The sequence below is a fragment of the Mesoplodon densirostris genome, chromosome 4 (assembly GCF_025265405.1).
Source record: "Mesoplodon densirostris isolate mMesDen1 chromosome 4, mMesDen1 primary haplotype, whole genome shotgun sequence".
Classification (NCBI taxonomy): Eukaryota; Metazoa; Chordata; class Mammalia; order Artiodactyla; family Ziphiidae; genus Mesoplodon; species Mesoplodon densirostris.
This window is the reverse complement of record NC_082664.1, coordinates 88,218,795-88,232,046: the sequence shown is the minus strand read 5'-3', so window position 1 is coordinate 88,232,046 and position 13,252 is coordinate 88,218,795. Positions and strand designations below refer to the sequence as shown.

At 35.8% G+C, this 13,252-nt stretch overlaps 1 protein-coding gene across 2 annotated transcripts in view; it reads left to right on the top strand.

The window, feature by feature from the left end:
• The window catches only part of UBR1 (ubiquitin protein ligase E3 component n-recognin 1), a 155,961-nt gene that overhangs the window by 63,615 nt on the left and 79,094 nt on the right, over positions 1 to 13,252 (top strand). For both annotated transcript variants that reach the window (XM_060096705.1, XM_060096704.1), the window contains exons 6-12: positions 6,831 to 6,969; positions 7,931 to 7,993; positions 8,237 to 8,360; positions 8,687 to 8,794; positions 9,435 to 9,523; positions 11,092 to 11,190; positions 12,150 to 12,307. In XM_060096705.1, coding sequence (XP_059952688.1) covers positions 6,831 to 6,969; positions 7,931 to 7,993; positions 8,237 to 8,360; positions 8,687 to 8,794; positions 9,435 to 9,523; positions 11,092 to 11,190; positions 12,150 to 12,307 — 780 coding nt within the window. The remainder of the gene's footprint in view (positions 1 to 6,830; positions 6,970 to 7,930; positions 7,994 to 8,236; positions 8,361 to 8,686; positions 8,795 to 9,434; positions 9,524 to 11,091; positions 11,191 to 12,149; positions 12,308 to 13,252) is intronic.

Sequence of the window (13,252 nt, the reverse complement as noted above, 5' to 3'; positions counted from 1 at the left end):
GATTTTTAAGAAAACACATTTTGGGGGTCTTGTTCTAAATGATTTACGAGGTCCTAGCAGCCATTCATCCCAGTAGGGAAGTAAATTGCCCAGTTTGATCCTGGCCTGGACCAACTTCCAAGTTCCCTGAGAGGTTTGTGAACGAAGGTGGGGACTTCGGAACACTGTGTCTCCCTTTAGTGCAAGTATTTAGCTCTTTTCTTGATCAAAAATTTTGATGGGGGCCACATTCACAGAAAAATAGACAAGATGAAAAGGCAGAGGGCTATGTACCAGATGAAGGAACAAGATAAACCCCCAGAAAAACAACTAAATGAAGTGGAGATAGGCAACCTACCAGAAAAAGAATTTAGAATAATGATAGTGAAGGTGATCTAGGACCTGGGAAAAAGAATGGAGGCAAAGATCGAGAAGATGTAAGAAATGTTTAACAAAGACCTAGAAGAATTAAAGAACAAACAAACAGAGATGAACAATACAATAACTGAAATGAAAACTACACTAGAAGGAATCGATAGCAGAATAACTGAGGCAGAAGAACGGATAAGTGACCTGGAAGAAAGAATGGTGGAACTCACTGCTGTGGAACAGAATAAAGAAAAAAGAATGAAAAGAAATGAAGACAGCATAAGACAAAGAAATATTATTGGAAGCAGCAAGGGAAAAATGACAAATAACATACAAGGGAACTCCTATAAGGTTAACAGCTGATTTCTCAGCAGAAACTCTACAAGCCAGAAGGGAGTGGCATGATATACTTAAAGTGATGAAAGGGAAGAACCTACAACCAAGATTACTCTACCCGGCAAGGATCTCATTCAGATTCAATGGAGAAATCAAAAGCTTTACAGACAAGCAAAAGCTAAGAGAAGTCAGCACCACCAAACCAGCTCTACAACAAATGCTAAAGGAACTTTTCTAAGTGGAAAACACAAGAGAAGAAAAGGACCTACAAAAACAAACCCAAAACAATTAAGAAAATGTTCATAGGAACATGCATATTGATAATTACCTTAAATGTGAATGGATTAAATGCTACAACCAAAAGTCACAGGTTTGCTGAATGGATACAAAAACAAGACCTGTACATGTGCTGTCTACAAGAACCCACTTCAGACGTAGGGACCCATACAGACTGAAAGTTGGGGGATGGAAAAAGATATTCCATGCAAATGGAAATCAAAAGAAAGCTGGAGTAGCAATACTCATATCAGATAAAATAGACTTTAAAATAAAGAATGTTACAAGAGACAACGAAGGCCACTACATAATGATCAAGGGATCAATCCAAGAAGACGATATAACAATTATAAATATATATGCATCCAACATAGGAGCACCTCAATACATAAGGCAACTGCTAACAGTTCTAAAAGAGGAAATCGACAGTAACACAATAATAGTGGGGGACTTTAACACCTCACACCTCATTTACACCAATGGACAGACCATTCAAACAGAAAATTAATAAGGAAACACAAGCTTTAAATGACACAATAGACCAGATAGATTTAATTGACATTTATAGGACAATCCATCCAGAAACCTCAGATTACACTTTCTTCTCAAGTGCACATGGAACATTCTCTAGGATAGATCACATCTTGGGTCACAAATCAAGCCTAAATAAATTTAAGAAAATTGAAATCCTATCAAGCATCTTTTCTGACCACAACGCTATGAGATTAGAAATCAGTTACAGGGGAAAAAGACGTAAAAAGCACAAACACATGGAGGCTAAACACTACGTTACTAAATAACCAAGAGATCACTGAAGAAATCAAAGAGGAAATCAAAAAATACCTAGAGACAAATGACAGTGAAAACATGACGATCCAAAACCTATGGGAGGCAGCAAAAGCAGTTCTAAGAGGGAAGTTTATAGCTATACAAGCCCACCTCAAGAAACAAGTAACAATCTAACCTTACACTTAAAGGAACTAGAGAAAGAAGAACAAACAAAACCCAAAGTTAGAAGAAGGAAAGAGATCATAAAGATCAGAGCAGAAATAAATGAAATAGAAACAAAGAAAACAATAGCAAAGATCAATAAAACTAAAAGCTGGTTCTTTGAGAAGATAAACAAAATTGATAAACCATTAGCCAGACTCATCAAGAAAAAGAGGGAGAGACCTCAAACCAATAAAATTAGAAATGAAAAAGGAGAAATCACAACTGACACGGCAGAAATACAAAGGATTATAAGAGATTACTACAAAAAACTATATGCCAATAAAATGGAGAACCTGGAAGAAATGGACAAATTCTTAGAAAGGGTTAACCTTCCAAGACTGAACCAGGAAGAAATAGAAAATATGAACAGACCAATCACAAGTAATGAAGTTGAAACTGTGATTAAAAATCTTCCACAAACAAAAGTCCAGGACCAGATGACTTCACATGTGAATTCGGTCAAACATTTAGAGAAGAACTAACACCCATCCTTCTCAAACTCTTGCAAAAAATTGCAGAGGAAGGAAAACTCCAAAACTCATTCTATGAGGCCACCATCACCCTGATACCAAAACCAGACAAAGATACTACCAAAAAAGAAAATTACAGACCAATATCACTGATGAATATAGATGCAGAAATCCTCAACAAAATACTACCAAACAGAATCCAACAACACATTAAAAAGATCATACACCATGATCAAGTGGGGTTTATCCCAGGGATGCAAGGATTGTTCAATATATGCAAATCAATCAGTGTGATACACCATATTCACAAATGTAAGAAGAAAAACCATATGATCATCTCAATAGATGCAGAAAAAGCTTTTGAAAAAATTCAACACCCATTTATGATAACAACTCTCCAGAAAGTGGGCATAGAGGGAACCTACCTCAACATAATAAAGGCCATATATGACAAACCCACAGCAAACATCATTCTCAATGGTGAAAAACTGAAAGCATTTCCTCTAAGATCAGGAACAAGACAAGGATGTCCACTCTCGCCACTGTTATTCAACATAGTTTTGGAGGTCCTAGCCATGGGAATCAGAGAAGAAAAAGAAATAAAAGGAATCCAAATTGGAAAAGAAGAAGTAAAACTGTCACTGTTTGACAGAGAATCCTAAGATGCCACCAGAAAACTATTAGAGCTAATGAATGTATTTGGTAAAGTTGCAGGATACAACATTAATGCACAGAAATCTCTTGCATTCCTATACACATACATCATCCTATACAATGATTTTTCATCATTCCTTCAGATGATGAAAAATGTGAAAGAGAAATTAAGGAAACACTCCCATTTATCATTGCAACAAAAAGAATAAAATACCTAGGAATAAACTGACCTAGGGAGAAAAAAGACCTGTATTCAGAAAACTATAAGGCACTGTTGAAAGAAATTAAAGATGATACCAACAGATGGAGAGATATTCCATGTTCTTGGAAGAATCAATACTGTGAAAATGACTATACTACCCCAAGCAATCTACAGATTCAATGCAATCTCTATCAAATTACCAATGGCATTCTTTACAGAGCTGAACAAAAAACCTTAAAATTTGTATGGAGACACAAAAGATCCCGAATAGCCAAAGCAGTCTTGAGGGAAAAAAGCAGAGCTGGAGACTAGAGACTAGACTACAAAGCTACAGTAATAAAGACAATATGGTACTGGCACAAAAACAGAAACATAGATCAATGGAACAGGATAGAAAGCCCACGGATAAACCCATGCACCTGTGGTCAACTAATCTATGACAAAGGAGGCAAGGATATACAATGGAGAAAAGAGAGTCTCTTCAATAAGTGGTGCTGGGGAAACTGATCAGCTACATGTAAAAGAATGAAATTAGAGCACTCCCTAACACCATACACAAAAATAAACTCAAAATGGATTCGAGACCTGAATGTAAGACCGGACACTATAAAACTCTTAGACGAAAACATAGGAAAAACACTCTTTGACATAAATCACAGTGAGATCTTTTTTGATCCACCTCCTAGAGTAATGGAAATAAAAACAAAAGTAAACCAATGGGACCTAATGAAACTTAAAAGCTTTTGCAAAGCAAAGGAAACTACAAACAAGACGAAAAGACAACCCTCAGAATGGGAAAACATACTCGCAGATGAATCAATGGACAAAGGATTAATCTCCAAAATATATAAACAGCTCATGCAGCTCAACATTAAAAGAACAAACAACCCAATCAAAAAATGGGCAGAAGACCTAAAGAGACATTTCTCCAAAGAGGATGTACAGGTGGCCAAGAAGCACATGAAAAGCTGCTCAACATCACTAATTATTAGCAGAATGCAAATCAGAACTACAACGAAGTATCACCTGACACCAGTCAGAATGGGCATCATCAGAAAATCTACAAACAACAAATGATGGAGAGGGTGTGGAGAAAAGGGGTCCGTCTTGTACTGTTGGCGGGAATGTAAATTGATACAGCCACTATGGAGAACAGTATGGAGGTTCCTTAAAAAACTAAAAATAGAATTACCATATGACCCAGAAATCCCACTACTGGACATATACTCAGAGAAAACCATAATTCAAAAAGACACATGCTCCCCAATGTTCACTGCTGCACTATTTACAGTAGCCATGTCATGGAAGCAACCTAAATGCCCATCGACAGACGAATGGGTAAAGAAGATGTGGTACCTATATGCAATGGAATATTACTCAGCCATAAAAAGGAACGAAATTGGGTCATTTGTAGAGACGTGGGTGAATCAAGAGACTGTCATACAGAGTGAAGTAAGTCAGAAAGAGAAAAACAAATATTGTATATTAATGCATATATGTGGAACCTAGAAAAATGATAGAGATGAACCGGTTTGCAGACCAAAATAGAGACACAGATGTAGAGAACAAACGTATGGACACCAAGGGGGGAAAACAGCAGGGGGTGGGGGTGGGGATGTGATGAATTGGGAGATTGGGATTGACATGTATGCACTGATGTGTATAAAATGGCCTCTCCCATTGCGGAGCACAGGCTCCAGTCGCGCAGGCTCAGCAGCCATGGCTCACAGGCCCAGCTGCTCCGTGGCATGTGGGATCTTCCCAGACCAGGGCATGAACCCGTGTCCCCTGCATCGACAGGCGGACTCTCAACCACTGCGCCACCAGGGAAGCCCCAACAGTTGTTTTTTTAAATTTTTATTTATTTTTTATTTTTGTCTGTATTGGGTCTTCGTTGCTGCCCGCGGGCTTTCTCCTGTTGTGGCAAGCAGGGGCTGCTCTTCGTTGAGGTGCACGGGGGCTGCTCTTCATTGTGGTGTGTGGGCTTGTCATTGCAGTGGCTTGTCTTTGTTGCGGAGCAGCGACTCTAGACGCATGGGCTTCAGTAGTTGTGGCTTGCGGGCTCCGTAGTTGTGGCTTGTGGGTTCTAGAGCGCAGCCTCAGTAGTTGTGGTGCCTGGGCTTAGTTGCTCTGTGGCATGTGGGATCTTCCTGGACCAGGGCTCGAACCCGTGTCCCCTGCATTGGCAGGCGTATTCTTAACCACTGCACCACGGGGGAATTCCCTTAACAGTTTTTTTTTAGCTAAAACCCAGCAATTTCTAACAACCATAAGTCTTTTAGTGACAGTAATATTTGCTCTTAATTTACAAATGCAAAAGAGAATTCTAGACCTGATATGAAATACAGTTTGGGGCTTGTAGGAATTTTTCTGCCTGAGTAATATTAGGAGTTTCACAAACCTAAATATAGTTTTTTTAGTTTATTGGGTGTATTTGTATTATTCTATGAGAGAGAATTAAGAATTTCAATTTTTAAAAACATTAAATGTATTGTTTTGACTTTTGCTGGGCCATAAACTGTTTGGAAAAATAACGATCATCAGAGATTGTGTCCACAAAGGTTTTAATTTCAGATATGTTGATAGCATCAGTTAAATGCTTTAAGAAACTTTGTGTTGGTAAACATAATACTAGCAATATACCTGTCTAAAACGGGTGGGTTGCTTGAGTGTGGTCATGTATGTAGACCGCACTGGACTTCAAATCCACAGATCTGAGTTCTAATTCTCACTGCTTATTGGCTTTGGGACCATAGAGAAGTCTTTTTGAGCCTCTATTTCCTAAGGTATAAGAGGCCTGAGAAAAGCTGCCTCTTAGAGTTATGAGGATCAATTGAGTATTTAGTGAAAGGTTATTATAAACTGTTTAAAACTGATAATAACTTCTGATATTTGTGTAGCCCATGACAGCTCTTTTCACGTATTTTATAAGATCCTCACACCACTCTCAAATGTAGATATGATACTCTTCTTAAAGGTGGAAAAGATACTGTAATCTCAGCAAGATTAAATGCTTAAGTGATTTGTCTAAGGCCTCTCAGTCATACGGTAGTTCTGGCATTTTAAATCTATATACCTTTTTTAAAAAACTTAAATGTGCTATAAAACCAGTATCACTTAAAATAAATAGAAGGTAAAAACAAAAATAAGTTAAATAAAAACTAAATGTTAATAAAATCTGTCTATCGTTGCCTGCTTGAAGGTTCTGAGCCTGAGACCTGTCTCCTTTTGTCAAAGTGGGAGATTAGCAAGATTTAAGAATGGTGTTAAAGACATACTGCCACTTACTGAGAATAATATTTTAATTGAAAGTTAGAAAAATTGGGGGACAAACATGGAAAAGGTAATACTTTTATCAGGGTTTTTAAATTTTATGGCACCGTACCACTTAAAATCACCTCCTATACTAGTATTACAGAGGTACTTTCCCATACGTAGGAAACTACATGGTGCTGCTTCATCACATGGCATATATTATTTTATCCTGTGTTTCGTATTTTCCTTTGTTTATTTGTTGCAGTGTCTGAATATATATCTTTTTTTTTAAACAGAGAGAAAAATGATAGCTACTACTGTGTCCTTTTCAATGATGAACACCATTCATATGACCATGTCATATACAGTCTACAAAGAGCTCTTGACTGTGAGCTCGCAGAGGCACAGTTGCACACCACTGCCATAGACAAAGAGGTTCGTGAGTGTCATTTGAATTATTATGCTGTCTTCATCAGCTTCCTGGAAATTGGGTGTTGACTGGCCCTTGCCAAGTGCCTTAGTATTGTGTTAGGTACAACCATCCTCTTCATTTATTGTTTATAGCCTAAGTAAATTGGTTGAAACTTGATTTTTCTGTGTGTGTTTAACAGTTTAAGATGACTAATTTTCCTCTTTTGTTCTAAATAATTAGAAAGTTACTGAATATACTTGGCAAAGAGTAGTTAAGAATGTCAGCTCAACCTCTGTCTGTTTCTATAATTATTGAATGAATGAATAAATGCATGAATTATGAGAAGCTGGTTAGTTAACATCATCTATTAAAACTGTTTTTAGAATAATATTGATAGCATGGCTCAGCTTTTATTTAATAGCCATCCAAAGCAAAATGTGTTCTTCGGGTATGCAGAAGGAACATTAACCTAATCCCTACCCTCAAGAGGAGTGTAAGATGGTGGAAGAAACATCATGGCACTAGTAATTAGCATTGTGATTCTAGGGCTTGAGGAATCAATATTCTGGCCATACCTCTAACCCACTAATGGATCACAAGTGTGTTATGGAACATATGATGAAGAATTTAAAGCTTACTCATGAAAACTATCTATGACATATAATAGGAGTTTAGTAAACCTAACTTATTATTATCTGATAGAAATAGAATATACTACAATAAGTAAATAATTGACATTCTTGCCAAGTAGGAAATCTAGAATCCTAAAGTATAGAAACTCTCCACTAGTGGTATTGAAAGTTCTGAAGCTACATAAAGCTGCTAAACATTTATGTTTATCTTCTAGGTATTGTCAGTCTTAGGACTTTTAGGCAGTCAACAAATGATTGATATTTAAGAGCTGATTAGGTCTCTGGGCTTTATATTACTTATTGATTGGGATTGTCAATCTACTACCTAATTCTCATGTTTGTCTATAATTAGGGCCGTCGGGCTGTGAAAGCAGGTGCTTTTGCTGCTTGCCAGGAAGCAAAGGAAGATATAAAGGTAATTTTCTGAATTAGAGTCAAAAAGAGAATTTTTAAGAGGAATGCACATTACAAGAGCCCAAGTAAAACAATTATATTGTTGAAGTGGTTTGACATCCTAAGTAAAGATAAGATTGGAGCATTTAGACCCAGAGATTTGGAACTGCAACAGTTATATGATTTCTTTTTTTGAAGAGTAGATTACTTAGTTAAAACAAAAATTTTAAAACTAGTTTGTTTTTAATATTCCTTTCATTTCTAGAGTCATTCAGAAAATGTCTCTCAACATCCGCTTCATGTAGAAGTATTACACTCTGAGGTTATGGCTCATCAGAAATTTGCTTTGCGTCTGGGGTCCTGGATGAATAAAATTATGAGCTATTCAAGTAAGCATATAGCCTATTTTTCTTATTTTTCATAAACTATTGTCTTTTTAAATAGCCACAAATTTTAAAATGTCATTGAGTATAAAATAAAATGGTTTTTGGTTTTTTTATATACATTTTGCTTATTTTCAGGATTGCATTTCAGATGCTGTGAATAATGTTTCATTGGCTCTTGATTCTTTGATATTGACAGAATAATTCTTGACATCAAGTGTGGGATGATTACTGTTAGTTTTTTCATATGTTATTATAGGAAATGTAATATAGGAAACTTTTGGGAGAAAATACTCTAAGAATAAAAATTATATGACTTTTTTTGTTTGTAGGTGACTTCAGACAGATCTTTTGCCAAGCATGCCTTAGAGAAGAACCTGGCTCTGAGAATCCCTGTCTCATAAGCAGGTTAATGCTTTGGGATGCAAAGCTTTATAAAGGTAGGTAGATCTTTACTTGTGCTTCTTGCCATGAAGCAGAGGAATATTATGACCTTAAAGTGGAGTTTAATCTCTTTTGTTTATTAAATCAGTGAACTTGATAAGATATTATACTTAGAAGGTGAGGTTAACCAATCAATATGTATTCTGTGTTAAAACCCAGGGATATTGCCTTTTAATTACAGTGCCTTTTCATTTAGTCAGAACCAGTAAAAAGAGTATGTATGCATTCATGTAGTAGTGCCATTATAAAAGCTATGTTAATTTTCATTTTTAAAATTTAAATGAAGAACCAAAAGTAAAAGGTGAGAGAAAGGTTAAAGAGGATGGAGAAGGGAAGGTACAGAGTAAGAGTAGTCTTTAGTGAAACAGAATGAAAAGGAGTGGAGAAAGGGGGGAGAAGTAGGATGAAGTAAGGTACAGGAGTGAGAGGGGTACAGAAAAAGAGGGGAAAGGCATTACATGTATGTATTTTAAATTCTAGCTATTAAATATTAATGCAATAAATGCCACTAACATTTGAGTCCTTGAGGTCTATTAGCATGTGAAATATTTTTATAATATTCTGCCACTACTAATAGCTGGAATTTTTTTTTGCCTTGGTGATACTCCTCCCACTTCCCCAAAAAATGATGTGTAGGTGCCCGTAAGATCCTTCACGAATTGATCTTCAGCAGTTTTTTTATGGAGATGGAATACAAAAAATTCTTTGCTATGGAATTTGTGAAGGTAATTGCTCTTTATAAATAGATATCAACAAATAGAAATAGAAAAACATTTTTGTAAGTGAAATAATGGAAACAAAGGGGATAATTATGAAGCAAGAATTTAATTTTATAGTTCATTTCTCTGTCAAAAAGTTCATTTATTTTCACGTTTGGTAGTATGGAAACAGTAGTCTGAGAGAGGAGATAGGTGGAAAATGACCTATTGTTTGCCTAGAAAAAGCGTAGGAAGTTATCACATTTGTGAATACATTTATCTTTTCTCATCATTTGTCTGTTAGTAAAATTATAACAAGAGCAGTGACTAGCTGAAAGGCATAGCAGGGAAAAGGAACAGATATACATGCTAAAAGGAGGCAGATATCTGATGGGCAAGAGTTATACTTAACTATTTGAGGCTAGAATATAAAGATAAATCTTATAGCTTTTTAATATTGTTTTATTGATCTATTGTATATCCCTTATATTGTTACATTTTTTGTCTCTCTCTTTCTCAAGTTAGACTAGTGAGAACATGTACTTCTTTAACCTTCTGCTTTGCCTTATACAGAGGTATCCAGTAAATACTTGTTAGTTTACTCTGATTTTGAGTGGCAGGAAATTCTGTAAAACTTAGGACAGAGGTAGACCCAGGATGGAATTGGAAGCAGAGAGTGAAACAGTGATTGTCATAGGCAAATGATACTGTGGGATAAGATACCTGCACTTCCTGGATTTTATAAGTAGATTGTTAAAAGCAACTAAGGCATTTGGTTTCTTTAAAGGTGATGACAACTCAAATTATCAACTCTATTCTTCTAAAACTCATTAGAGATAGAATATTGGACCATATCTGTGATCTGAAATGAAGTTTTTTCTGTATACAACAGCAGTTCTCCCTCCTTATATGATGTTTTTCTGTATACCATGGTTACCTCTTAAACTTTGTATGAATTCTAATGGTTGAAATTAAATATGTCAGTCAAGGATCTAACACTGTGCTTACATATAATAGATGCTTGATGCATGACTGGATGTATTATTATTTTTGTTCTCCCAAGACATCAGGATTGATTTTCAGCTGGTATGCACCAGTATATATGAGAAATTATGTACAGCCAGCATCCATTCTGTTTGAGGCTGGGTTGAATCTGATGGTTGGTTTTCTGGGTCATATCAGCTTTTAAATACTTTAAATATAGTCCCTGCCCTATTCCATTGGGGTAAAATCTGCTAAAGATTGCCCCAGATTCTGTTTGGAGAAAGTATATACTGCACCTTTGCAGTCCTCTGTGATTTTTACCTGTGTGTGTGTGTGTGTGTATGTGTGTGTGTGTGTGTGTGTTGTGTTTTTTAAAAATAGTTCTCAGTATCCAACTATGCTAGGTTGGGTAGCTGAATTCATATTCAGTCTTTTGTTATTCTCTTTCTAGTAAATTTTTGTTGACCATAGTATCTCCCCTTAATAAATAGGAGTTACAATACTTGCCATCTTATACATAGGAACAAATGTAGCAGCTGTTAAAATTGGGATTTTAAAAGTTTTCAGTACTTATTTATAATTGCTTCTCCACTTATTGTTTTATCTTCCAGTATTATAAGCAGCTACAGAAAGACTATATCAGTGATGATCATGACAGAAGTATCTCTATAACTGCACTCTCAGTTCAGATGTTTACTGTTCCTACTTTGGTATGTATTGATTAGTCTTGGCAATCTTTCTAAGTAATATTTATTTTATTATTTAAGAATTTTAGTTAGTGTTGAATTGAATTAAAACAATTTCTGAGTCACTGTGCTGGTCTAATTTCACGTGGAAAATTGAATAATGCTTCAGTGGTATCTGCACGTGAAAATGCTTTAATGATACCCAAGGGCTAGGTAATTTGTGGAGTGAGAGTGATGGCACTACCTTGGTCCGAAAGTGCTCATTCCTGCAGGTGAAACCTAGGGATGGTTTCTCAGTGTCTAGAGTAACTTAGGAACAGTGCCTTTTTAATACCAAAAAAAAATTTTTTGTGCTATTCTTTTGTTCTTTAGGTTGTTGTTGTTGTTTTTTTTAATCGTTGTTGTTAGGGGTGGGGAAATAGAGTAAGATAAAACAGGAGGAGAATATAACTGTTGAGCATTTGCATGAGATGGAGCTGCATAGGTCTGGGAGGAGGAGGGTGGAGGATTCTGCTTCCTTTTTATCCTACTACTTTTCCTGTTTCTTCTGGAAAGTTCCTACTTTCTCTTTTCAAAGGCCAGAGAAAAGAATGGGGAAGAGAAATTGGATTGCGATTAAGGGGGAGAGGTCAGAATAGAAAATATATATGACAGAAGCCTGAAGTATATCTGTTTGTTCTACTTTGCTCACTGTGTGATTAACAGTGGTAAACATTCATGTAAATGAATGTTACACAGGTACTGTGTAACCTGTGTAATGGGCTTGGGGTGTTCAGACAGGTGTTTTCTAGTTGCTGAGGAGTAGGGAATTTTTACTTTTAGAAAATAATTTCTCAGAAATTGCTATCCTGTGAGACTAAGGGGTGTGTTTGATGCTCAGCAAACATTTGTTCAAAATGATTTACCACCCAAATGAATAAATAAATAAAGTCCATACTATAATGAGTTAATACTAAAGACAATATTCTTCACTTGTTCTGCAGGCTCGACATCTTATTGAAGAGCAAAATGTTATCTCTGTCATCACTGAAACTCTGCTGGAAGTTTTGCCTGAGTACTTGGATAGGAACAATAAATTCAACTTCCAGGGTTATAGCCAGGACAAATTGGGAAGAGTATATGCAGTAATATGTGATCTAAAGTAAGTTGTTCGAGTAAAAAGGTGAGGGTACCTGTTAAACACAGTTGTGTTTATTCTGTCCTATATATAAACATCTGATCCTTTTGGTTATCTTGGAATCTTTATAATGATGGCAAATACAAAGAACTGTTACTGTGATGTCAATAAATGTTTTAAGTGAAGGCTTCTTATAGAGTTAAAATCAGGTCAGTAAAGAAGGTACTGAGGAAGGGCCTCTCACAGGAACTTAGGGTCTCTTGGGCTCACCAAATGAATCTCCATCATAGTCACCATGCCTTCCACTCACTTCCACTCAGGTATTTTGGTTCTGCCCCTCTTGCATAGTCTCTTAGTGCTTAGTTTCAGATGATCTTGTTGATGTGAATTTTTTTTAACTCCCTTTTTCATACATATGATCAGGTATTCATCAGGGGTTTCTTAAGTTTTTCTCCCTGAAGAGAATGGAGTTTCCTTTTAAACTAAAGTTGGAATCATATGATAGATCACATTTGAGATCATTGGACCTAAAAGGAAATAAATTTCTAACTTTTTTAGAAATAGATGGTGACTACTATAAGGATTATGCTGTATAAAGTATTCAATAAATCATAAATTTAAACAATTATTTTAAGAATATATTAAGACAAAATATGTTTCATTTAGTTCGCTATTAAAAAAAGAGCTCTAAGTTATGTATGATTACTTATTCTAGTCCCTACGTGAATAAAATCATTCTAATTTTGTCCACTTCTTCTAGTGACCATGTAAAGTATAGAGAGCTGGAAACAAGTTTCTAAACCAACCTAGAAATAGATTAGTCTAGTTAGAAAAATACATTTGACAGATTTCTGGAACTATGCATTGGATCCTTGATATTACTCAGAAAAATGTTTCCAGACCCTTTCAAATTCTGCAATTTCTAAATATGATTATGACATGTAATTCTTTCTTTAAAGTTCAGTAAAT